This window comes from Oryctolagus cuniculus, chromosome 2, assembly GCF_964237555.1.
Source record: "Oryctolagus cuniculus chromosome 2, mOryCun1.1, whole genome shotgun sequence".
In the NCBI taxonomy this organism is placed as follows: Eukaryota; Metazoa; Chordata; class Mammalia; order Lagomorpha; family Leporidae; genus Oryctolagus; species Oryctolagus cuniculus.
In genome coordinates, this window is record NC_091433.1 from 128433690 (window position 1) to 128457033 (window position 23344).

At 55.7% G+C, this 23344-nt stretch overlaps 3 protein-coding genes across 5 annotated transcripts; 2 read left to right on the top strand and 1 right to left on the bottom strand.

Annotated features, from left to right (window-relative positions):
• Positions 1-299: 299 nt before the first annotated feature.
• Positions 300-9176, top strand: DQX1 (DEAQ-box RNA dependent ATPase 1). Of its 3 annotated transcripts, none has more exons than XM_051836926.2 (12): positions 300-511; positions 846-1101; positions 1357-1550; positions 1921-2305; positions 2597-2830; positions 2933-3032; positions 3136-3294; positions 3379-3570; positions 6663-6782; positions 6937-7127; positions 7778-7968; positions 8181-9176. In XM_051836926.2, exons 1-12 carry the CDS (start codon positions 450-452, stop codon positions 8335-8337), a joined length of 2241 nt encoding a protein of 746 aa, XP_051692886.1. In that variant the 5' UTR covers positions 300-449; the 3' UTR covers positions 8338-9176. The 3 variants fall into 3 exon arrangements, with proteins under 3 accessions (XP_051692886.1, XP_051692891.1, XP_051692896.1); XM_051836931.2 differs by having other exon boundaries at positions 1921-2297; positions 2814-2830; XM_051836936.2 differs by lacking the exon at positions 7778-7968 and having other exon boundaries at positions 8181-8365.
• Positions 9177-10711: 1535 nt separating this feature from the next.
• Positions 10712-12355, bottom strand: TLX2 (T cell leukemia homeobox 2). Its single transcript, XM_002709715.5, has 3 exons — positions 11807-12355; positions 11188-11425; positions 10712-11061 (listed from the first exon to the last, which is right to left on the bottom strand). Exons 1-3 carry the CDS (start codon positions 12204-12206, stop codon positions 10845-10847), a joined length of 855 nt encoding a protein of 284 aa, XP_002709761.1. The 5' UTR covers positions 12207-12355; the 3' UTR covers positions 10712-10844.
• Positions 12356-17342: 4987 nt separating this feature from the next.
• On the top strand, positions 17343-20389 carry PCGF1 (polycomb group ring finger 1). The gene is made up of 9 exons (XM_002709716.5): positions 17343-17954; positions 18382-18487; positions 18617-18769; positions 18937-19008; positions 19138-19243; positions 19420-19453; positions 19554-19640; positions 20057-20137; positions 20240-20389. The coding sequence occupies exons 1-9, from the start codon at positions 17862-17864 to the stop codon at positions 20285-20287; spliced, it is 780 nt and encodes a 259-aa protein (XP_002709762.1). The 5' UTR covers positions 17343-17861; the 3' UTR covers positions 20288-20389.
• The last annotated feature ends 2955 nt before the right edge of the window (positions 20390-23344 follow it).

Below are 23344 nucleotides of genomic sequence, written 5' to 3' on the forward strand. Positions count from 1 at the left end.
TCTGGGTCTCAAAGCCCTGTGAGCAGTTTGCTTTTCCCATGAAAATGGGAGTGAGAATCTCCTTGTAGGTTTGTGGGGAGTGATCAAAATGGTTAAAACTGCCTGAAATTATCTCCTCGTGCCAAGAGGTGCATGATATTAAGGAAATCTAACTGAACCAAAGACCTCTCAACAACTGGACCCCAACTTGGGTGTTCAGTTCAAGTTTGTGAAGCCGCTGCCGCAAAACTACAAACCCCAGAATGCCTTTCTCAAGCACAATACACAACATCTGCCAGGTCACACATGCTCAGTATGGTGGCTGCAGCCTATTTTCCATAGACTGCTAAGTTAAATAAAGTGGAGCAAATGGCCCCACCCCCAAAGCAAGTTTCAAGATTAAGAGTGTGAGCCTAGCCCCAGGGCGGAGCCGGAATTTACCTTTGTACTTTGCTGGGTCAGGGTTGGTAATGACTGGCTGGGTGTGTCTGGAACCGGCTGCCATCCTGACACGTCTCAGAGCTGCAAGCAGGTTTGAATCCAGAATTTTTGTGGCCTGTCCTTCCCACCCCTTCCTGTTCCTTCCCTTATTTATCCTTGTCCCCTTGGGACCTTCCCATAGGTCATTGGGTCTCTTAATTCTTGCTGCCCGGAAGGACCCCAGTGCTGGTCACAAGCTTTCTACTGCCTGACAATAGGGGGAAAGTCCCTTATAAAAACCCAGTGCTGCTTCCTGGCCAACTGGAAAGGCTGGACCCCAGGGCATTGTTACCTGAGGGTAGAGCTTAGGGATCAGGACCAAGGTGGGAAGGTGGTATGGTAATTCACCAAATATGGGACCTTACTGGCTGTCCTGACTCCTATAGGTCCTGCCGAACAGCTACCATGGCCTCTCAGCCTCTGGGGCTGACAGAAGAATCTGGCCCGAGTCCTGGGGACTCTGAACTGGCTGTGAATCCCTTTGATGGGCTGCCCTTCTCTTCCCACTACTACGAGCTCCTTGAGCGGCGCCGAGCATTGCCCATTTGGGCTGCTCGCTTTAAATTCTTGGAGCAGTTGGAGAGTAGCCCCACTGGAGTGGTGCTGGTGTCTGGGGAGCCTGGCTCGGGCAAAAGCACCCAGGTGGGGGGAGATTCTGGGAGTGGCCAAAGGGAGGGACTACGGAATTGGCTTTTCCCTGGGCAAGGGGTGGGGTGGGTGGACTGAGCTATGTTGGGTTAAGGGGGAGGTGGGCAAAGGGTTAAGCCGGTCCCAGAAGGCTGGTGAAAAGCCCAGGGATTTCACAAACAAGGAAACATTAAAGGCCATTGTTTGCTCAGCACCTCTGACTGAAGTCCTACATTGCCCTGACTGGTTGTCCTTCCTGCCCTACCCCAGATCCCTCAGTGGTGTGCAGAGTTTGCGTTGGCCAGGGGATTCCAGAAGGGCCAGGTTACCGTTGCTCAGCCTTACCCTCTGGCAGCCCTGAGCCTGGCTGTGCGGGTTGCTGATGAGATGGACCTGACCCTGGGTCATGAGGTTGGATACAGCATCCCCCAGGAGGACTGCACAGGGCCTGAGACCCTGCTCAGGTGGGGTCCTCCACAGGCCTGACCGGAACCTAATCCCCGTCACCACGTGAAAATCTCACCCCCTTTTCTCACCATACCCTCCCCAGCCCAGCTCACCCTTTAAATCATGCACAGTGCAACTGTTAAACTAAGCCCTTGAACTCCAGCCAAGTGCCTCAGATAGTGAACCTCATCCCCATCATGCGAATCGCGCTTCCCAGCTGGAGTTCAGCTCTGGGGTTAGGGAGTCACAGTCATGGGTCCACAGACAGTCACAGAATCTTTTTCTGACTTTCAGTAACAAAACCCAAGTCCCTTGAGAAGTTCCCCTGGACTTCTCAGGCTGGTCAGTATCCACACTGACTCCCCTGCCCACTACCAATGTCTACAGGTTCTGCTGGGACAGACTGCTTCTGCAGGAGGTGGCCTCAACCCGGGGGCCTGGAGCCTGGGGTGTGCTGGTGCTGGATGAGGCTCAGGAGCGGTCGGTGGCTTCAGACTCACTGCAGGGGCTCCTGCGAGATGCCAGGCTGGGAAATCTTCCAGGGGACCCTAGAGTGGTTGTGGTTACCGACCCAGCCCTTGAGCCTAAGCTGCAAGCCTTTTGGGGCAATCCTCCTACTGTGCACGTACCCAGAGACCCTGGTGGGAGTCCCACTCCTGTCTTCAGGGGCACTGCGCCTACTGATCTGGTGGAAGCTGCCTGCCACGCTGTGCTCGAGTTGTGTCAGAAGGAGGCTCCAGGAGACGTGTTAGTGTACCTGCCTGGTGAGGAGGTACTCTGTGCATACTGCTTTCCTGTGCTGGAGTATGGGTGGGTGGGTGGGGGGGCAGTGGAGTGGTTGGGATCTGGGATCCTGGGGGAAAACTCCACAAAGGCAGGATAAAGAGGTCCTACCACCCACTTCCTGATTCCTCTGATGCAGGTATTTACAGCTCAATGAACCCCTGAAGTTATAGCGCCCCCAACTTTATGTGCATTTTTTAGAGTGGAGGGTTAACTTTTCAAAGGGTCTGTGACCCCTAAAAAGTGACTACTGCCCTAATGCCCCTCCCCCTCTCCTCAGGAAATAGCCCTGTGCTGTGAATCCTTGTCCAAGGAGGTGGGGTCCCTGGCTCTCCCAGGGCCTCCACCGCGGGTGCTACCCCTTCACCCAGGCTGTGGTCAAGCCGTTCAGGCTGTATACGAGGATGTAGACACAGGCGCCCGAAAAGTGGTGGTCACTCACTGGCTGGCTGACTTCTCCTTCTCCCTCCCTTCCATCCGCCATGTCATTGACTCAGGACTGGAGCTTCGAAGTGTGAGTGAGAAAGAGATGGGGGCGGCGGGGGGGGAGGCCAGGGCTAAAGCTGGAAACGGCCCACCCTGATCTGTCCTGGACTTGGTTGGGGGCGGGAAACAGGTTTACAATCCTCGGATCCGAGCAGAATCCCAAGTGTTGAGGCCAATCAGCAGGTGCCAGGCTGAGGCAAGACAACGGCGGGCAAGAGGGTTCTCCTCAGGTAAGAGCCGCTGCCCTTGCCGAGGTCAAGCACTAGAAGAGTCCCCTGCGTGCAGGCCTGAGACGTCTACAGTGGCTTCTTTCCCAAGTCTTTCTCCCCCCAGGATCCTGCCTCTGCCTGTATCCCAAGTCCTTCCTAGACCTAGAGGCTCCCCCACTGCCCCAACCCAGGGTGTGGGAGGAGAATCTGAGCCCCCTGGTGTTACTACTGAAGAGGAGACAGATTGCAGAGCCAGGAGAGTGGCGCTTCCTGGACCGGCCTGGTGAGCAGCCGGCCTGCCCAGGGGCTGCGGTGTGACCGCTCAGTTCTGAGACCTCACGCCCTCAAAGCCCTGTTTCCTCACTAGCTCCAGAAGCGCTGATGCAGGCCCTGGAAGACCTAGACTACCTGGCAGCCCTGGATGACGATGGCGACCTGTCAGACCTGGGAGTCGTCCTATCAGAGTTTCCCCTGCCCCCTGAGCTGGCCAAAGCACTGCTGGCCTCCTGCGAGTTTGATTGTGTGGATGAGATGCTTACCCTCGCCGCCATGCTCACTGGTATAAATCTCTGCTATAAACTAATAGCTTTGTGGCCAGCCTTTTCCCCTCTGCTCCAGTCCCCACCCCTCACAGAGCCTAGAGAACGAAGTTTTAATCATCTTTCCCTCTCTTTAGCCTTTTTCCCTGATGTTTCCTCCCCCTCAGTAGGCCTAAATCTCTCCTAGCTGTTGTTACTAAAACACACACCCCTCTTCTTAAACCCTTTCATCTCCTCGAGCTACACAGAATGATCTGTCACACACACACACACACACACACACACACACACACACACCGTATCCAGTGTGTTGCTCCCTCGCTGCATTCCAGCTTCAGGCCCACATACCACTTAAATGGCTTTCAGGTCGCCAGTGACCTCCCAGGTACCTCATCTAAATGCCCTGTTGGCCCTTATTCATAGTTTCTATACATTTGAGAGTGCTGACTGCTCCTACGTTGAAACTGTCTCCTCCCCAGCCTCTGTGATGCCCCCTCCCTTGGTTTTCATCCTACCCTGGGCATTCCCTTAATCTCTGCCTTGGGTTCTTCATCATTCTGCTTGTCCGTTTTAACTTGGTCTTCACGGCTCTAACCTTGGCCCTTCGCTCTTCTTGTTCCCTCAACTCTCTGAGCAAGTTAATCCACACCCATAACTTAAAGTGCTACCTTTATACTTAAAATTTTCAAACCTGTACTTTGTAAGCTATTTGTAGACCCTTCTTCTGGTGGGGGTAGGATAAGGAGAGGAAGAGGGAGAGAGGGGAAGAGAGAGAGAGATCGCCAACATTTCTACCAGAATAGTTCATAGCACCTCAACTCAAAACTGAACTCATGCACTGTATTAAACTACCCCATTACCACATTCCAAAATCTTACTGTCTCTCGATCCTCAGCATCAGATAATACCATCATCTCTGCTGGTCTACTACCCATCATTCTAGACTAATCTTTCTCCAGGTTCTTCCATGTTTATCTTCTAAATGTGTTTAAAAATCCATCTGCCTCTCTCCATATACTGCCAGTGCCAACAATACTCCTCGTCACTGCTCAGCTGGTTTCCTTCAGTAATCTAACTAGTCACAGGAATATTTCCAAAACCACGGACTCTCTGACTTAAAACCCTTCAAGACGGGTTGTAAACTCCATTACACAGCACACCCAGCCTCTCATGACCTGGCCTATACCTTCCTCTCCAGCTTTATCCCCTGCCATTCTGTCACCTGTCATTCCCTCCACCCATACCAGGTAGTTAGCCATTCCTCAACTATGCCATGCCATCAGCTTTTATACCATGCTCTTCCCGCAGTCTAGAATATTCTCCCTGCCCCTTCTCCACTCAGCTCATTCAAACTTCAAAAACTGTTGCCACCTCACTGTCATCCCCACCATGCAAAGCTTGGGTTTAGGTGCCCTACTCTTAATTTCTAGAATACTACATGCACATCCCCATCATGCTTATAAAGCTGCTTCCTTCTTGTTCTTTCCCACCAGACTCTACTCTCCTGGGTGGCAGAGACTGTCTTTCACTTACTATCATCCTTGGTACCTGAGGGGGATTGGTTCCAGGACCTCTTACAAAATCTGCAGTTCTGCAAGTCCCTTATATAAAATGGCAGAGTGTTTGCACATAATCTATCCTCTTATATACCTTAAATCATCTCTAGATTATTTATACAAGGGACTTCAAAAAGCTCATGGAAAATGGAATGAAAATATGGTATAGGGGTGGACATTTAGCCTAGCAGTGAAGATGCCCATGTCTCATGTCAGAGTATCTGGGTTTAATTCTCAGTACTGGCTGCTGACTGCAACTTCCTGCTAATGCAGACTCTGGGAGGCAGGTAATTGGGTCCCTGCCACCCACATGGGAGTTCCCAGTTCCTAGCCCTGCCATGGTCCAGTCCAGGTCGTTGTGTGCATTTGGGAAGTAAACCAACAGGTGGGAGAGCTCTTGTATTCTTGTTTACTCTGTCTCTCTCTCTCGTTCTCTCTCTTAGCCTCTCAAATAAAATTACAATTAAAAAGTTAAAAACTTGCAAACTTTCTAAGGACTTTTAAAGCCTCTGTAATACCTAATACAATATAAATGCTATCTAAATAGTTGTTATACTGCTTAAGAGATAGTTGTTATACTGTTTAGGGGACGACAAGGAAAAAAATCTGTTCATGTTCAGTACAAAGTTTTTCCAGGCCGGCGCCGCGGCTCACTAAGCTAATCCTCCGCCTTGCGGCGCCGGCACACCAGGTTCTAGTCCTGGTCGGGGTGCCGGATTCTGTCCCGGTTGCCCCTCTTCCAGGCCAGCTCTCTGCTGTGGCCAGGGAGTGCAGTGGAGGATGGCCCAAGTGCTTGGGCCCTGCACCCCATGGCAGACCAGGAGAAGCACCTGGCTCCTGCCATCGGATCAGTGCGCCGGCCGCAGCGGCCATTGGAGGGTGAACCAACGGCAAAGGAAGACCTTTCTCTCCGTCTCTCTCTCTCACTGTCCACTCTGCCTGTCAAAAAAAAAAAAAAAAAGTTTTTCCAAGTATTTTCAATCTGTGTTTTATTAAATCCACAAATGTGGAACACACAGATATGGAGGGCTAACTGTATTTATCCTCGGTGTCTAATACAGTGCATAGCACCTAGAAGTTATTGATGTTTTTTGAATAAATTCCCAAATGGATATTTCTACCTTTTCTTTTTTTTTTTTTGACAGGCAGAGTGGACAGTGAGAGAGAGAGACCGGGAGAAAGGTCTTCCTTTGCCGTTGGTTCACCCTCCAATGGCCGGCGCGGCCGGCGCGCTGCGGCCGGCGCACCGCGCTGATCCGATGGCAGGAGCCAGGATCCAGGTGCTTTTCCTGGTCTCCCATGGGGTGCAGGGCCCAAGCACCTGGGCCATCCTCCACTGCACTCCCTGGCCACAGCAGAGAGCTGGCATGGAAGAGGGGCAACCGGGACAGAATCCGGAGCCCCAACCGGGACTAGAATCCGGTGTGCCGGCGCCGCAAGGCAGAGGATTAGCCTAGTGAGCCGCGGCGCCGGCCTATTTCTACCTTTTCAACATTCCACCAATATTACTACCCCTTCTCATTCCCCAAAACTGCCTTCCTCTCTCCCGTCTTCAGCCGCCCCTGGGTTTACCCGTCCACCACTCTGTGCAGAAGAAGCTGCCCTGCGTCGGGCCTTGGAACATGCAGATGGTGACCACAGCTCTTTGATCCAGGTGTATGAAGCCTTTATACAAAGTGAGTGGCCCACTCTGCATTCTCTTATGGAATTCTAGATCTCAAGGGGAACAGCATGCCTCAGCTAACAGCCCTCTGGGCTCTTTGGTCAAGGGTTGGGTTCTTCCAGGGGTCTCAATGGTCATAGTTGTGGCTGGTCCCTTTCCTCTCGTAGGTGGAGCAGATGAGGCCTGGTGCCAGGCTCGGGGTCTAAACTGGGCAGCATTATGCCGAGCCCGTAAACTTCGGGAAGAGCTCCTAGAACTTATGCAGCGAATTGAACTTCCCTTGTCCCAACCAGCCTTCGGCTCTGAGCAGAATCGCAGAGACCTTCAGAAAGCACTGCTGTCGGGATACTTCCTTCAGGTGATAAAGGGGTGACAAAAGGAGCAAAAGGCAGAGGGAACAAATATTACTGTGCCACCTCTAAAACCGGGGTCCAAGTGACCATTCAAAGTACCCTTTAGGGGGCTGGCACTGTGGTTAAGCCACCCATGGCATCCCATACTAGAGTGCCGGTTGGAGTCCCAACTGCTCTGCTTCTGATCCAACTCCTTGCTAATTCACCTGAAAAAGCAGCAGAAAATGGCCCAAATAATTGGGCCTCTGCCACCCACATGCAAGACCCTGATGGAGTTCCTGGCTCCTGGTTTCAGAGCCTAGCTCCTGAGCGTGGCTCAGACCTGGCTGTTGTGGCCATCTGGGGAATGATACAGTGAATAGAATCAATCTCAATCTCTCTCTCTCTCTCTCTCATCTTTCAGAAATATAAATCAGTATATATTTTTTAAATCCCTTAGACCAGGAGGGACTTTTCCTTTGAGGCTTTGAGGTACAAGGGGCCATGGGAAATAGTGTATGGTATAGTAGGGACCAGACCTACTACACCTAGAAGTAATGCTTTCCCTTTAAAACTTACACACCTTCCTTGCTAATTCCTTTCAGCCCACTTTTCTTTTTTCTGCTGGTGCCTCTTCCCTTTACTTATTCCTACACTACCTTTGTTTTTCAATAAGGTGGCCCGAGACACAGATGGGACTGGAAATTACCTACTGCTAACACACAAGCATGTGGCCCAGCTCTCCTCATACTGCTGCTACCGAAATCGCCGGGCTCCTGCCAGACCCCCACCCTGGGTGCTATATCACACTTTCTCCATATCCAAAGACAACTGCCTTTCCATTGTTTCTGAGATTCAACCACAGATGTGAGTTCCTGACACCCTGCTACACTGCCCACCCCTCTTCTTGAGGCCAAAATTAAGGCTGGGGAATGAGAGGCACTTAAGAAGGGTGGTTTCTTAGTAGTTTGTAGTAGCATATGGTGAAGGAGAGAGGGTTTGAGGAAGAGGTGGCAAGAAGTTCAAGTCTGCATTGTAAGAGATGACACAAATCATCTAATTATGACTCTGTCTGTCAGGCTGGTGGAGTTGGCGCCCCCATACTTCCTGAGTAACTTGCCCGCCAGTGAGAGTAGAGACCTGCTGAACCAGCTGAGAGAAGAAATGGCAGATTCATCAGCAGGAAGTGGACCCTCCCCCACCAAGGAGTTCAGAGATGCCTGTGTCCTGCAGTGACCTGCCTGCCTGTGGAACCCTGTTGAACTCATCTTGTGCCATTAGATCCTCCCCTGGACTAACCATGAGGCCATTGGCCAGATTTAGAAGCCCAAAGGTTAGGGTGAAATGTAAATCCTGGGGCCTGAGCCCTAAGATATGGTGGGCTGGGAGTGGAGGGAATGGGATCAGCCACTGTCTGTACAGAGTAGGACCCTTCCCTTAGACTCCCATTGATTACAGACCTGCTCCCCATTCCTCCATCTTCTGCGCTTGGTCCATAAAAGATGCCAAAATTTGAATTGTTCTACAACACCATGTACTTGGGCAACATCCATGAGTCAGCAATGACTCTGTAGCAAAGATCCAGGGCCAGCTCCTACAGCTGCCACCACACATGCCTGGTGTCTACCTTGGGGCCTTCATGCTGGGACTGACATGTCTCTAGCACAGAGTAGGAGACAGCTTTCTGGCCCCGCCTCTTCCCTCTGTCACACAGCACTCCAGCCTCCAGGGGAGGAGGAATGGGAGTGCTAGTGCAATCAGACAAGACCTTCCCTTTCTGGGGGCAGGCGCTGTGGCGTAGCAGGTAAAGCTGCCACCTGTATCCATATGGGTGCCAGATAGAGTGCCTGGGAAAGCAGTGGATGATGGCCCAAGTCCTTGGGCTCCTGCACCCACGTGAGAGAACTGGAAGAAGCTCCTGGCTCCTGGCTTCGCATCGGCACAGCTCTGGCTGATGCGGCCAACTGGGGAGTGGACCATCAGATGGAAGACCTCTCTCTCTCTCTCTCTCTGCCTCTCCTTCTCTCTGTGTGTAACTCTGCCTTTCAAATAAATAAATCTTTTTTTAAAAAAAACTTATCTTTCTTCCTCATACACCTTAAATCCCACTCCTTTTTAAACCTGAAGTCTTGGCCGGCGCCACGGCTCACTAGGCTAATCCTCTGCCTTGCGGCGCCGGCACACCGGGTTCTAGTCCCGGTTGGGGTGCCAGATTCTGTCCCGGTTGCCCCTCTTCCAGGCCAGCTCTCTGCTGTGGCCAGGGAGTGCAGTGGAGGATGGCCCAAGTGCTTGGGCCCTACACCCCATGGGAGACCAGGAGAAGCACCTGGCTCCTGGCTTCGGATCAGCGCGCCGGCAGCGGTGGCCATTGGAGGGTGAACCAACGGCAAAGGAAGACCTTTCTCTCTGTCTCTCTCTCTCTCTCACTGTCCACTCTGCCTGTCAAAAAAAAAATTAAAAATAAATAAATAAATAAACCTGAAGTCTTCAGCAACCATCCCCTCCAATTTTGAACCACAAGCTTCCCAGCAGCCCTGGGGGCCACCCCCAAACTGAAGCCTTTTTCCTACAGCTTCAGAGCTATCATGCTTTCCTTTCTTGCTGGCTGGGAGTTCCCTCCCCCTCTCTGCCCTTGGTATCCCCCACCATCTTGCACATGGGATATGTGTTTGTAGAATTTGGCAGAAAGAATGATCTGGTCCTTGGAACTCTGTCAGCAGAACTCCCTCCCTTGGAGATTCTGTTATCGTTCCATCTCCACCTCTGCGTGGATGTCAACCCATCCCCCTCCGGGGGGGGGGCACTTTCCCGGAAGTTATTCTAAGTCTAGCACTTAGTTTCACCCACAATCTCTCTTCAGTCTTCCCAATATCCTTGTCATCCTCCACATCGCCAAGCTGGTAACTCTCTCATTCTTCTCAGGCTTGCCACTTGCAAGTTATTTGCCAGACTGTGCTCCCCCTACCTCCACTCTGGCCACCATCTCCGCCTCTCCCCTCCGCCCCTGTGGACGGCCAGAGCCAGATTTTCTTTCTAGGTTTCCTATGCCGCCGGGTGTGTAAGCCCCGTCTCACCTACAGCCCACGCTCGTTGTGAAGCTCAAGAGGGAGGAAGCGGCCGGCGGGCGAGACGCACAGGACAACAGGAGGCCCGAGGTCAGGAAGAAATCCTTAGCGCTTATTTTACAGTCGAGGGATGAAACGCCCCGTGTGGACAGCCCTCTGGTTCCTGGCAGAAGCAGCCAGACTCTCGAGCTGCGGCACCTCTTCCCTGACTCCGCGGCGGCTGGCGTCTCGTTTCCTTTGGCGCAGACCCAGTCAGCACGCGCTACAGCGAGCGCGGCCCACGCCCGCGGGAACTCCAACTCCGGGCCCCTCATCAGCTGGTCCGGAGTCCCGCAGGAGAGCAGCTCCCATTGGCCAGCCCGCCCCCTCCCCACACCTCATTGGCTACAGTCCTGTAGGTCCCGCCTCCTTGCGCCTGGGGTTCCAGCCGCCGAGTAACGGCAGTTGCGAAAAATGGCGGGAAAGGTCGTGTCTGAGTGCGCCCCGCACCCGCTCAACGCCGGCCAGGAACCTGCCGGTGGCGAAAGAGGCCTCGACGACAGCCTCAAGGCCTGTGCTCCTCACATGCTCGGCGGTCGCGGGACCGTGGGCGCGGCGACCGCGGGTTCCACTGCCTTGGGCCCAGCTCTGCACGCAGCGCCTGGGTCCGGAAAGAGCGCTCGGCCAGTCAGGTGTAGTTCACACGACAGAGGCGAGCCCGGACACGGAAGCCACCTTGTTGTCCTCGGCCCAAGGCTGCAGGTTCTGCAGTGCGAAGAGCGACGAGTTATGCAGGCAGAGCGGGTCCGGGGGCAGCGGTGGCCGCAGGGGCCGCGGGAGCGCGTCCTGTTGCAGGTGCAAGAGCAGGCGGCCCGCACGGTGCCGCTCAGCCTCGCGCTCCTCTGCCGTCTGGCGCCTGGGCAGGTGGAGACACGGGGTCAGCCAGGCTGGCCCCGGCCCACCTCGCGCCCCGCCACCACCTGGCCCTGCCCGCCGGCCCCAGTCCGCCCGCGCCTGCACCCGCGCCCGCGCTGAGCCTCACCGCCACTTGGTGCGTCGGTTCTGGAACCATGTCTTGACCTGTGCGTCGGTCATGCGCAAGGCCTTGGCCAGTGCGGCTCTCTCTGCCGAGGCCAGGTATTTCTGGCGCAGAAAGCGCCGCTCCAGCTCCAGCACCTGCGAGCGGGAGAAGGAGGTGCGCGGCTTCTTCCGCTTCGGCGGGGTCCGGTTCTGGTAGGGGTGGCCTATGCGGCGCGTCCCGGAGAAGGGCGAGAGCGCAGCTACCGGGAGAAAGAAAGAGCAGGGCAGGGTTTGCAGGGTGCCCGCGGTGTGGCCGAGAGAGCGCCCGGTCCCTCGGCGGCTCATCGGCAGAGGCCTCTGGAGGAGAAAGGACCTCGGGAGAAACAACCTTCCCTTGGGGAGAGGGAGCGACGTTCCCCCGCAACCTCACCCACCCCTCCCCGCAGCGCGGACCGTGGGATTGAAGAAGGGGACGCGGGCACCGACGGCAGCTCCCTGCCCATCGCCTCTCGTCGGCAGACCTAGAGATCCGCGTGGGGAGGGATCCGCGGGAGCGACCTGGGGAGCCATGAACGGTTCCTTGTGCTGGGGCAGATGAGAGGAAACGCGGTCTGGGCGCTGGAGGGGTTGAGCAAACTCACCCGTGAGCCGGTCCTTGGCAAAGCGGCGGCCGCTGTCCATCCAGGGGAAGGTGAGTCCCGTTAAGCCACCGGCGCCGCCCAAACCCGAGGGCCCAGGCACTGCAGGAGCGCCTCCCGCGGGCGGCGGCACGGGCAGCGGGCGGTGAGCCGGGACACGGATCACGCCTCCCGGGCCCACTCCGGAGCTGGGTAGCGAGGCCAAAGAACCTGTGGGACCGTAACCCGCGGCGGTTCCGTGAAATCCGGCCGGGAACGCTGTGCTCTCCCCATGGCTCTGGCTCAAACGACCCGAGCCTAGGCTGCCCCCGGGGGGTTCTGGGCCGCCCAGGATCTGATCGATGCCAAAGCTGATTGGCTCGTGGTGCGGGAGGTTGTGCGGAGCCAGTACCGCCGGCTCCATGGGTCTTGGCCTGGAAAGGCTGCAGGGAGGTGCGGTGGTTGGGGAGGGTGCCTTGGGCAGCTGCCGGAGCCCAGCGGTGATGCGCTCCAGGCGGCGGCCTCAGGGGCCCTCGGGGTCCGCCACGGCGGGGCGCCGGGGTCCCCGGAACAGCAGCATCTCTGTGCACCGGGAGCAACAGCGCCGGTGCCCGCCGCTGCCGGGGGTCCACTCAGGGACTCGCATCCCGGGGGGAGCACCGCCTGGGCGGGGGGCAGGAGCTCCCTTGCTGGCGCTGAAGCGCGGATGGACGCTGGGCTGCCGGGCCGCTGTCCAAGTCCCGGGTGGAGAGGGTTGGCCCGCTCCGGTAAGGGCAGTGACTGACAGATCACCCCGGGTGGATAGTGGGGGCTGGAGGTAGGGCAGGGGCGGGGCCCGGCCGTTAAAGGGGAAGGGACGCCTCGCCTGTTTGCGCCAAACACGGGGGGGGGGAAGACTGGCCGGTCAGGCTATGCGGGGCGGGGGAGGGCGAGGCTGTTAGGGACCAAGCTCTGCGCGGGAGGGGCCCCAGCCCCGGCCGGCCGCTGAGTCAGCCAAGATGCTCACCGCGCCTCCATCATCGCCGGCCTCCGCCTTTGGGCTTCGTCGGCCTTGCCGGCTTCCTCGGCAGGTGCCCCCTCCCTCAGCCCCCACTCTCCGCCTCCCGATGGGTCCTGCTCGCCAACTCTGGGATTCGTTGTGGCTCCCGCCTAAATACCCTCTAAAACCAAATCTCGTTGTGGCTTCTTGGCTGCGTAAGAAGCTGCTGGGAACGGCGACCCGCGATCTGGAGGCCCAAGGAAAAGCTCAGGTGTGGGGAGGGCTGGCAGGGCGCGTTCGGTGGGCTAGGGCGGGGATCAGTTCCTCGGGGCTCATGGTCCTAGGGTACCGCACGCCTCTTCCGTGAGGTCCCCAGCTCCGTACCGGCACGCCAGTAACGGGTGCCCTATGTTTCTCACAATTTCGATTTTCTAAATTAAGTAAAGAAGACTGGTGGCTCAGCTGCGGCCAACCTGGGGTGAAGGGGCTTGGGGCTGGCGTTCTGGCCCCAGCTGCAAAGTGCGGAGAGTAGGGGTGCCAAGGCGTGGCTCTACTCCCCTCCATCCTGCGCCTACTCCCACACTCTCTCCCTCTCAAAAGTGAGAGGGCAAAATCATCGCAGGCGACACGTGGGACCTCGCTGAAGCCCAGAAGGGCCTCACCCGCCTCCTTTACCATGGAGTCTGCACCCCACCCAAGCCCCAGAAAGTATGCCTGGAGCATGTCAGACAAGGGAGGTGGGGAAAGAGCCAGGCTGCTCAGTGACCTCGTGACCTTTGGCCGCGGACCCAGGCGCTGGGAGTGTGTGAACCCTGCATCCTTCCCCGGGATGGGACCCCTGCGGGCGGGCCCCTGAGCCTTAGACCCGCCCCCGCCGCCGCCCTGCCCGGTGCAGGCCGCCATAATCGGGTTAGCTGGGCCGGAATTACATTACCTTCCCCAGCCCGCCCTGGCCCTTGGGGGGGCCCTGGCGCCTCCGAGCCGGTGAGACTGGGCGCGGGGAGGGGGGCCCTCCTACCATCCCTCAGCTGGTGGGCACCAAAAAGCAGCTCAGCCTGCCTCCAACCCTTGGTGGCCAAAGGACCCCGCCCAGCTGTGCAGGCCCTCGCCCCTCACCCTCAGCCCACTCCAGTGTTCAGCTCCATTCTGCCGCTTTCCCGTGTTCACCGAAATGTCTAAGTCTAGAGCATGGGTCTCCGTGGAGCACTGGTCTTCCTACTGATCCTCCAGGATCCCTTGGGAAAGACTCTGCCCCTCCTTTCTCCCCAGCAGATGGGCTGGCAGCCTGGCGCCTCAGGCAGGGTGAGGGGGTCTTATTTCTCCTGGGAGCCAGGAATGACATTGGGCATCTGGGCAGGAAGAGAAAGAAGAGAGTGAAGTGAGCTCTCCTCACCCTAAGGCATCAGCTCCCCCCCCAACCCGCCTTGCCCCCCTCCCCGCCCCAGCATTCTCAGAAACCTCTGTTTGAAGGGGTCAGCCATGGGGGCTGGGGGGTACAGAGAACATTAATGTGTGACAACCTTGAAATACTTGAAACTTGTATAACAAATCAAAAAAAATTTAAATATATGTGACAACCTCCCCCACCTTTGTCACCTCTGTCATCCAGTTTCTGCAGCTTTCCACCAACCCTGATCCCAGCCCCTTCTGAAAGGGCACAGCAGGTCCTGGTGAAAGCGACAGACACATGGTGATTCCCTCCTCTACCCTTTCACAGAAACCCTTTCTAAGCAGTCAAAGAAGTTTGCAAGGGAGCACGAACCCTCTGCTGTTCCAGCAAAACCTTCAGAGGCTGGAGTCCCTCCGATGGGAACAGAGCAAAGAGATACAGAAAAGGGGCTGGTCTGCAGGTTAGGAGTTTGCCGGTCACTCTCCCAGTTCTAGAGGGTACCGGCTCTGTCTCCAGCCAAGCTGAATAATCCTCCTTGAATGAATCAGTGAATGAGAAAAAGGTAAAAAAAAAAAAAAAAAAAGGCTCACTGGGTATCCCTAGCTTCTAAGCTCATCACAGATGGCACCACCACCCAGAGATTGCCCAACGGACACGAGCTCAGTATCACATACACATCTGGAGCGTCTTGCTGTTGTCTGAAGATCTTATGCCCCATTCCAAGAGCAGGGGGCCTCCACCTCTCTGATGCTCTGGGAAAGGATGGTTCCTGCTAGTTCCTGTGGATGATGGAGGCAGGGGCCGACGCCCCTCGGGCGCACTGTGTTGGCTGGGTCCACCACATCCTGTGTCTTTGTGTTCCCCCTCCCCAGCTCTTCACTCGTTCAGCCTTCACAGGAAGAGGCCAAGCTCCCAGCCTGGGCTCCCATTCCTTCCCTTCCTTCCTGTCAGTGCGTGTCCCACTATCTCACATCTTTATCATCTGGGCAAAGTCTTGGTCTGATTCTTCTCACAGAAAATGTTTTTCTTTCCCTTTTACTGTGCACACCCACTGCCTCCATTTCCTCATCATTTATTCTTGCTTTGACCGAATGCAAGTTAGCTTCACTCTGGCCCTTTCTCAGAGAGTTGTAGTGTCCAGTGCCCCTTCTCCAGGACTTCGCTGGCATGCTTCACCTTGCTGACCACCAGCTATTTTCGGGAAATGCCCTTTCTTTAGGCTTCTGTGATATTGTCTTATTCTATAGCTTTGGACCTGTGTAGTCACTGTTATTTTTCCTCCACTGACTTCCTTTCTTTTATTGCAAACTAGGATCATTCTTCAAAGCTAAGACTTCAGCTTTCAGAATCTCTATGTCTGCTCAGGTTTCATCTACTCTGATAATCTTTACTTGCACGCCCACCCAGACAATTCTGAGGACTTCTTTCCTGTTTCTGACACCTGAGCCCCACCACTCACCCGTCTTTCTAGCCAGCTCCACCGGCCTTTCCTGAAGCCCTCTAAGTCCAAGAAACTGGAGGACATGCTCCCCTCCCAAGCTCCTCATCCACCCTCTACCAAACCAGAGCCCTGGCCACCTCTGCCTGTCACGCTTCCCTTTGGAATGTTTCAGATGCAGCCCTTCCTGTCCATTTCATGGCTGAAACCCTGATCTAGGCTGTTCTCACCACCACCTGGATTCAGCCATGTGTTCACTCAGAAAGTTTTGATTGAACACCTACTGTGCACCTGGCACTGGAGAGCTATAGCTGTAAACACAAGAAAAAAAAAATATATATATATATCCCTGCCACTGGGAAGCTTACAGTCTAGTGGGAGAGACAGATGAAAATCTAGAAAAACATATATTAGAAAAATATGTTAAGTACTAATAAAAGCTATGAGTGCTAATAAATGCTAAGATGAAAAATAAAGCAAGGAAGTGAAAGATGGGTGGGTTATTTATCTAGAGCAATCACAGAAGCCGCATGGAGTAGAGAGCAGAAAGGGGGGAGGGAGTCACTTGCATAACTGAGCAGCTCAAGTTGGGGAGACAGAAGGAGCATGCCCTGTGTGTTCATGCAACCGCCAGGGCTCCTAGGCAGGGCCTCATAGACCACTGCAAGGACTTCGGTTCTACTTCTGATAGGAAAGGGGAGCTGCTGAAAGATTTGAAATAGGAAAGAGAAACAACCTGATTTTTTTTTCAATTTTATTTTAACAGCTTTCTTACGGCATAACTGACAAAGAAGCTGCAGGTAAAATATACACTTTAATAAGTTTAACATGTGTGTACACCCAGGAAACCATCACAATCAGAGTAATAAACATATCCACCACTTTGAAGACCTTCCTGCGTCTTTTTGAATTCACATTTTGTCAGAATCACGCTGAGCTGCCATGTTCAGAGCAGCCTAATAGAGGACCAAGGATGGACACGAGGAAGGCAGTCCAGGAGCCACAGCAGTCGTTTAGAGGGAGGCTGGGGCCAGGGAGGGAGGGATGGCTGATTAATAAACCGCTGATTTCCTAACTTGTGGCCGCTGGGGAGAAATGGGCAGAAATGTTCCTTTCCTGGAGTCATCTTCTTCCTCCAGAAAACTCCACCAGCTCCCTACTGCCCTCAGGCTAGAACTCCTAGTCCCATCAGTCCCTGCCTCCTCTATCACCACTCTCAAATCCAAGCCTAGACCGCCTTCCCGTCCTCCGGTCACTGCCCTCGACTCTGCCTCTCCATCTCCACCACTCTTCCACCCACTCCCCCTTGGCCAAATTGGCCCTGCACAAAGTCCCACTTTCTCCAGATTGCCTTTCCGGATTCTCTACCGGGATCGCTGTCTCCTCAGATCTGCAACTGCACAGTAACTTTCCTCTTCCTACTCCCACTGTAAACACCCAGGGAGGTGGTGTGCAAGCCCTGGGGCTGCTGCCTCCTCCCCAAGCGCGGAGCTGGGCCCATGCTACTGCAGGCGCTCTCCGCCAGCGTGCGTCTGCGTGCGGCAGTGTCCTAGCTGTCCTCCCCTCCTCCTTCGGCATCTGCTCTGCATTAGTCTGTCCCAGGCCTCCGCAGGCGCCGATGATTAAATCATCATCATTAACCAGGGCCTGCCCCCCCATCCCCGGCAGCAGGGGGAGAATGGGGGGGTCAGAGCACTACCAAGTCCCTAGGGGTCTCTACTCCCCACACACCGGCCCCCCACCTCTTGGCCCCGTCTCCGAGACTCCGCAAAGCCCGGAGAAACTCGCGCCGCGGAGCGCGGAGAAGGCCCGCCATCTGGACGAAGCTCCGCAACACGGACGCGTCAGCCGACACTAAGAGGAAAGGCCCCAGAAGGGGCTTCTTCAGCAGGGTTTCGGTCACAGAAGACCGACGACCCTGAGCGGGAGCGGGTGCAGACCTCCAGGCCCTTCGGCGTAGGAGGGAGCAGTTTTTCGCAGGCTCCAAAAGTTAGTCCCGAGATCGGGTAGGGTCTACTACGATGACTCCTACAAGACATCGAAGAGATAGGACCCTGGCTCACTGCAACCCCCCACCCCCCCACTCCCTAATTACCGATTGAGGAGGGGGAGGGGCCAGTGGGGCTCAGGTGAGCACACGGGGGAGATAGCGACATGGGCGGGGCCTTTCAGAGGGTGAGCGAATCCGAAAAGACCTAGGCCCTCGTTGCTGGGAGACAAGTCCCGCCCCGCAGGCGGCACCGGAAGTGGCAGGCCGGGATCTGCCTTTAAGATGGCGTCTCCTCAGGGGGGCCAGATTGCGATCGCGATGAGGCTTCGGAACCAGCTCCAGTCAGTGTACAAGATGGACCCGCTACGGAACGAGGTGCAGGGGCGGCAGGGTTACTGCTGTGGTCGGCTAGCATTGCGAACTGAGGCGGGCTGGAGGACGGGCGGTGGCTGGCCAGGAGCCCAGTGCGCCTGCGCACAGACTGGGTGCCCTATGCGCCTGCGCGATTGCGGTCGGGTTGCCAAACTCCGGGCTAGAACGCCTGCGCATTGTGCAGCCAACGTCGTGTAGTATCCCCTGGGAAAGGAGAGTCAGGCGAGTCCACGTGAAGGGAGCCCCTGCTGTGCGCGGAGCCCTCTGCTGGGCGGAAGGGGAGTGCCAACTCCTGGGAGCTAATCCCCAGCTGATGGCATGGGATGCTGGGCTTGATCGTGGAATCTGAAGAAAGAGACGACGCCAAGTTGGCAAGGTGTATGGGGTGGGGGTGGGAGTGGGTGGTCGGTGACCGAGGGTGCGTCGGCAGGAGGAGGTCCGAGTGAAGATCAAAGACCTGAATGAGCATATCGTTTGCTGCCTGTGCGCCGGCTACTTCGTGGATGCCACCACCATCACAGAGTGTCTTCATACTTGTGAGTGCCCTGAATCCTGCCTGGTTCTTCCAGGCCCTCGCCTTCAGCAAGTTAGCAGCCTCTGTGCTTCACCCCGCCCATAAAACCCGTTCCTAGAAAGGATGCGAGCCTGCTTTTCTCTTTGTGCAGTCTGCAAGAGTTGCATTGTGAAGTACCTCCAGACCAGCAAGTACTGCCCCATGTGCAACATCAAGATCCATGAGACACAGCCATTGCTCAACCTCAAGCTGGACCGGGTCATGCAGGATATTGTGTACAAGCTAGTGCCTGGTTTACAAGACAGTGAGTGACCAGCTGGGGCTTTGAGGGTCCCCCTTGAGATCTAACGCTGGGTGGCAGCTTCAAGTGACAAGGGCTTTAGGGATTGTGTAAGTGAAGAGGTTAGCAGCCAGAGAGACAAAGCATGCGGTCCAATACTTCACTCCCATACTTGACTCCTTTCTGTCTAGGTGAAGAGAAACGTATTCGGGAATTCTATCAGTCACGAGGCTTGGACCGTGTTACCCAGCCCAGCGGGGAAGGTATGTCTCTGTCAGTGGGAGAGTACAGTAACACCCCACCCCCAAGCACTCCTCTCACCCATTTTTGCTGCCTGGGAGAAGAGAGGCATGGGACCTGCACCGCCCTGCTCACCATTCCGCTTTTCACAGAGCCAGCCCTGAGCAACCTTGGCCTCCCCTTCAGCAGCTTCGACCACTCTAAAGCCCACTACTATCGCTACGATGAGCAGCTGAGCCTGTGCCTGGAGAGGCTGAGGTGAGGGGCAGGGCAGGAGCTGGCTGAGGGCGCAGTACTGATGACCCAGGGTCAGTGAGGGGCTTGGGAAGAGGTGAACCAGTAAGGACGTGCCCATTTCCTTGGTTACATCGCGGCTGTGGGTGAGGGAGAGAAGGAGAGACAGGGCTCCCTAACCTGTGTCTGTTTCCCCCTAGTTCTGGCAAAGACAAGAATAAAAGCGTCCTACAGGTGAGAGGGGCGGGAGGGAGGGCCTGTGTAAGAGACTCACGTCCCAGTGGCCCTCTTCCCTCACACACCTTGTCCTCTTCCCTCCCCCCCCCCACCCCAGAACAAGTATGTCCGGTGTTCTGTTAGAGCGGAGGTGCGCCATCTCCGGAGGGTCCTGTGTCACCGCTTGATGCTAAATCCACAGCATGTGAGTAACCTCACAGTAGTGTGTTTTTTAGGGAGAAGAAAGAGTCTAGGGTGAACTAGGGCAGTTCTTGGTTTTCTGTTTTAATTTTTTAATTCGAGAGGCAGAGAGACAGAGCTCCCATCTGCTTGTTCACTTCTTCAGATGCCCACAAAGATGGGCTTGGCCAGAGCTGGGAGCTGGGAACTGAATCTGAGCCTCTCATGTAGATGGACTACCTACTTGAACCTACACCTGCTGCCTCCCAGGGTGTGCATTAGCAGGAAGCTGGAACTGGAAACAGAGCGAGGACTCAAACTCAGGAACTCTGATGTGGGCTGCAGTGGGCATCCTAACTGCTAGGCCAAACACTGTCCCCCAGGGGATTTCCTAATCTGCCCAGGAGGAGTGATCTTAAAACTGATTCATCTCCCTCCTAGGTACAGCTCCTTTTTGACAATGAAGTTCTCCCTGATCACATGACAATGAAGCAGATCTGGCTTTCCCGCTGGTTCGGCAAGGTAAGCCAGGGCCAAGGCAGTCCCCAAGGCAAGGGTGGGCCGAGGGGCCCTTCGGATTAGAATGCCCCCCACTGACCACTTCTTCCCTTGTTCTCTCCCTAGCCGTCCCCTTTGCTTTTACAATACAGTGTGAAAGAGAAGAGGAGGTAGGGGCCAAGCCCCTGCCCCATCCCTCTCCCCTTCCCTCCCCAGATATTTATGTGAAATTAATTGCGGCTTTATTTTTTGAAATAAAAAGCTTTAAAAAAGCAACTCCCTTCTTCCTCCTTGTCATTCCTTCTGACTGTTCCTGTGGTCCCCACCCCATCTGTTTGGGACACGCATGCTTTGTGTCCCACTCCCCTCTGAATCCCTCTGAGCTTCTGTATGAAAAAGGGCTCAGCTCTATGGCCATGGTCCTCAACGTATTGTCAAAAGAGAGGGTGGAGAACCCTGTACATTTGGAACTCAGAGGGTGAGCTAAGTGAACCAGGCCACTCAGGCCAGCTCTTGTCGGTGACAGAAAGAAGGCTTTCTGGAGGGGAGGTCTCACTATCCCTCTGTGCTTTGGTGTCTGGTACAGGCCTCAGTGGCCTGTCCTGATTCTACAGTGGCGAGAGGAGAGCTAGAGTTGGACGGTGGCCATGGCAAGGCTGAAGAGTGGTGGTTTAAAGAAAAGTTCAAAGAGTTGCACTGTGGTTCTACTTGGGGAATGGGGACAGAGAGGAGGAAGGAGTAAAAAACAGAGGGGCTAGGCCCCACATGGGACAGAGTTGGAGGCCTGAGCGTCCCTGCAGGATTTAGCAGGCCTTCAGGGACACTGGAACTGAGTGAAGCCAGAGAGAGGAAAAGGTAGTTGAAGAGAAGGAGCTGATGTGGAGGAGAGCAAGGGCTGCTTCATGGGACAGAGAGGGAAGCACCTGAAAGTGACAGAAGTGTGTGTTCCACTGTCTGGCTGAGAAATGTTTCTCATTTCTTTGAGCCTGGCTATGGGTGCTGGGAGTACACCCAGCCAAGGTCCCTGTTCCGTGGGCCTCTCAGTGGGATCGCCAGACACTTTTCCATCTGGGACAGTAACAGAGGGAGGGCAAAGTCAGGAGTTTTTGAAGGAAGCAAAGGGGGCTGCTGCCCCATATGTGACATGCCTGTCGAAGCAGGAAGGAGTGGGCAGCGTCATTGTCCCCAGAAGGGAGTGTGAAGCCTAAACCCTATGCTGGCCAGCAGCCAGGTCTAACTCCAGGGTATCAAGGGAGTCATTGTGTGCAGCTGGTGAGGGCTGAAGGCGCCAGGCTTCCATAGATGGAGGCAGGTGGCAGGGAACAAGGACAGGGGGCTGGAGAGTGCTTACTGTGATAGCGGCTGACCTGAGGCAGAAAGCCTGAGCCTCCAGCAGGGCACCACGACTGCCTGGGTTTGCAGGGGGCCGCCGCCCACTGGCAGGGCCAGGGCGCAGGCCAAGAACACAGTGGGGAGGAGAGGCAGCAAACGCTGTGGAGGAAGAACGCATGGGGCAGGCCAGGGACCTGCCTGTGGACCACGCAGAGACAAGGCCTGCGGGATCCCAAAGCTTGCTTTGTTTCCCGGCCTCCTACCAGATTGCCTGCCTCCTCGTCCCCCCGGAGCCCCCTTTTTACCTCTAGGAAGTCTCTGCCATCCAGATTCAGCTCTGGCCACCGTTGAGCCTGCCTCTGCACCAGCTCATATCAGCTCTGGATTACTGTCCCTGCACCCCCACGCCCTTCCCTCTAAAGTTCAACTACTGACGCCACAGCCCCTGCAGCCTGCTGCACCCTGGTCATTCTCCAGAAGTTTGCAGGCAGACAGACATTTCTTAGGAGTGGTGTGGGCTGGGAGAAGGGACGTTTCTAGAGACTTCTCGAGTTGAGCATTCGCAGGAATTGTGGACAGCCTCTCTGTCCTCCGGAGCCCTCCAGTTGGGGCTTGGAGGCTGGGTCTGTAGATCAGAGCCAAGCCTCGGGGTGTGGCCCTTGACGACGCAGGCCTGAGGCTGAGGAGCAGCGGCAGGCGCCGGGTGGGATCTGGAATGGAGCTGTTGCCGGCCGGCCAGCGCACTGCGCAACTCTGCCGAGCTCTCCAAGCTTTCCAGCTTTCGAGCGACCCAGGTGGCTGCAGCTGCAACACGTCTCCCTGTGTGGCTGATGCCAACCAGCTGCGGGCCCGCCCCACCGGTGGGTCCATTTCCCTGCCCCTCACGTTAACCCCACGGTCGCTAGCATCTTTTTTTTTTTTTTTTTTTTTTTTTTAAGATTTCTTTATTGGAAAGGCAGAGTCACAGAGAAGGAAAGACACACACAATGAAATCTTCCATCCGCGGATTCACTCCCCAAATAGCCGCAACATCCAGGCCAAGCCAGTAGCCTGGAAGGCTATGCGGGGCTCCTACATGGGTGCAAGGGACTCAGGCACTTGGACCATCATCCGCTGCCTCCTAGGATGCTCATTAATAGGGAGATGGATCGAAAGCTGAACAGCACTCACTACCGGGCACTGGGACTGGGGCTGCGGCATCCCAAGCTGCGGCTTAACCCAATGTGCCACAAGCGTGCCCTAGGTCGCACCCGCCTGGTGCGCAGCTCCGGAGTCTAGAGACAGCCCAGCTCCGGAGTCTAGAGACAGCCTGGGGTGCTTCAGGGAGGAGACATCGGGCATCCCCTCCAGGATGAAAACCCCTTTGCCCCTGCCTTTCTCACTCGTGAAATTTCCGTGGCTCCCACTCAACCGGGGAGGGAGGGACATCGAGACCCCTCCCTACTTTCGGCACGGAGGAGGACGGGTCCCTCAGCTCAGCCGCGCGTCTCAAAGGGCTTGTGGGGACAGACTGCCCTACAACAGCGAAGGCAGCGGTCTCTCCCAACGGCATGCAGCCGCTCTCCCAACCCCAGCCCGCACCGTTCCGGGATGGTGGTGGGCACACAGGGCCAAGAACTCACAGACCCGCCACCCTGAAAAGTCGTCGTAAAGCTAAAATTGACGTAGGTGACCGTGTGTCGAAAGAGAAAAGCATCCAGGAGTGCAACCCTCCTCACGCCCTCCACCTGAGTCTTCCCTACACTCCCACTTCTTTCTCTCCCGAAGGGGAGGCGCTGGACGGACCCGAAAACTTCTAAGGGTCCACCTCCCTCGGGGGTTGGTTACCCTGAGGATTCTCTGACTCGAAGAATCGAGGGGAAGGCACGCGATGGTCGCGATGGTCGATGGTCGTTCGGT

Coding starts and splice junctions, on each gene's coding strand:
- DQX1 (XM_051836926.2), top strand. CDS start 450: ATGACTGGCTGGGTGTGTCTGGAACCGGCTGCCATCCTGACACGTCTC. Junction 1,102..1,356: donor GCTCGGGCAAAAGCACCCAG/GTGGGGGGAGAT, acceptor GCCCTACCCCAG/ATCCCTCAGTGGTGTGCAGA. Junction 7,128..7,777: donor TGTCGGGATACTTCCTTCAG/GTGATAAAGGGG, acceptor TTTTTCAATAAG/GTGGCCCGAGACACAGATGG.
- TLX2 (XM_002709715.5), bottom strand. CDS start 12,206: ATGGAGCCGGCGGTACTGGCTCCGCACAACCTCCCGCACCACGAGCCA. Junction 11,426..11,806: donor TGCCAAGGACCGGCTCACGG/GTGAGTTTGCTC, acceptor TTCTCCCGGTAG/CTGCGCTCTCGCCCTTCTCC. Junction 11,062..11,187: donor AACCGACGCACCAAGTGGCG/GTGAGGCTCAGC, acceptor CCACCTGCCCAG/GCGCCAGACGGCAGAGGAGC.
- PCGF1 (XM_002709716.5), top strand. CDS start 17,862: ATGGCGTCTCCTCAGGGGGGCCAGATTGCGATCGCGATGAGGCTTCGG. Junction 17,955..18,381: donor TGGACCCGCTACGGAACGAG/GTGCAGGGGCGG, acceptor GTGCGTCGGCAG/GAGGAGGTCCGAGTGAAGAT. Junction 19,454..19,553: donor AGAATAAAAGCGTCCTACAG/GTGAGAGGGGCG, acceptor CCCCCACCCCAG/AACAAGTATGTCCGGTGTTC.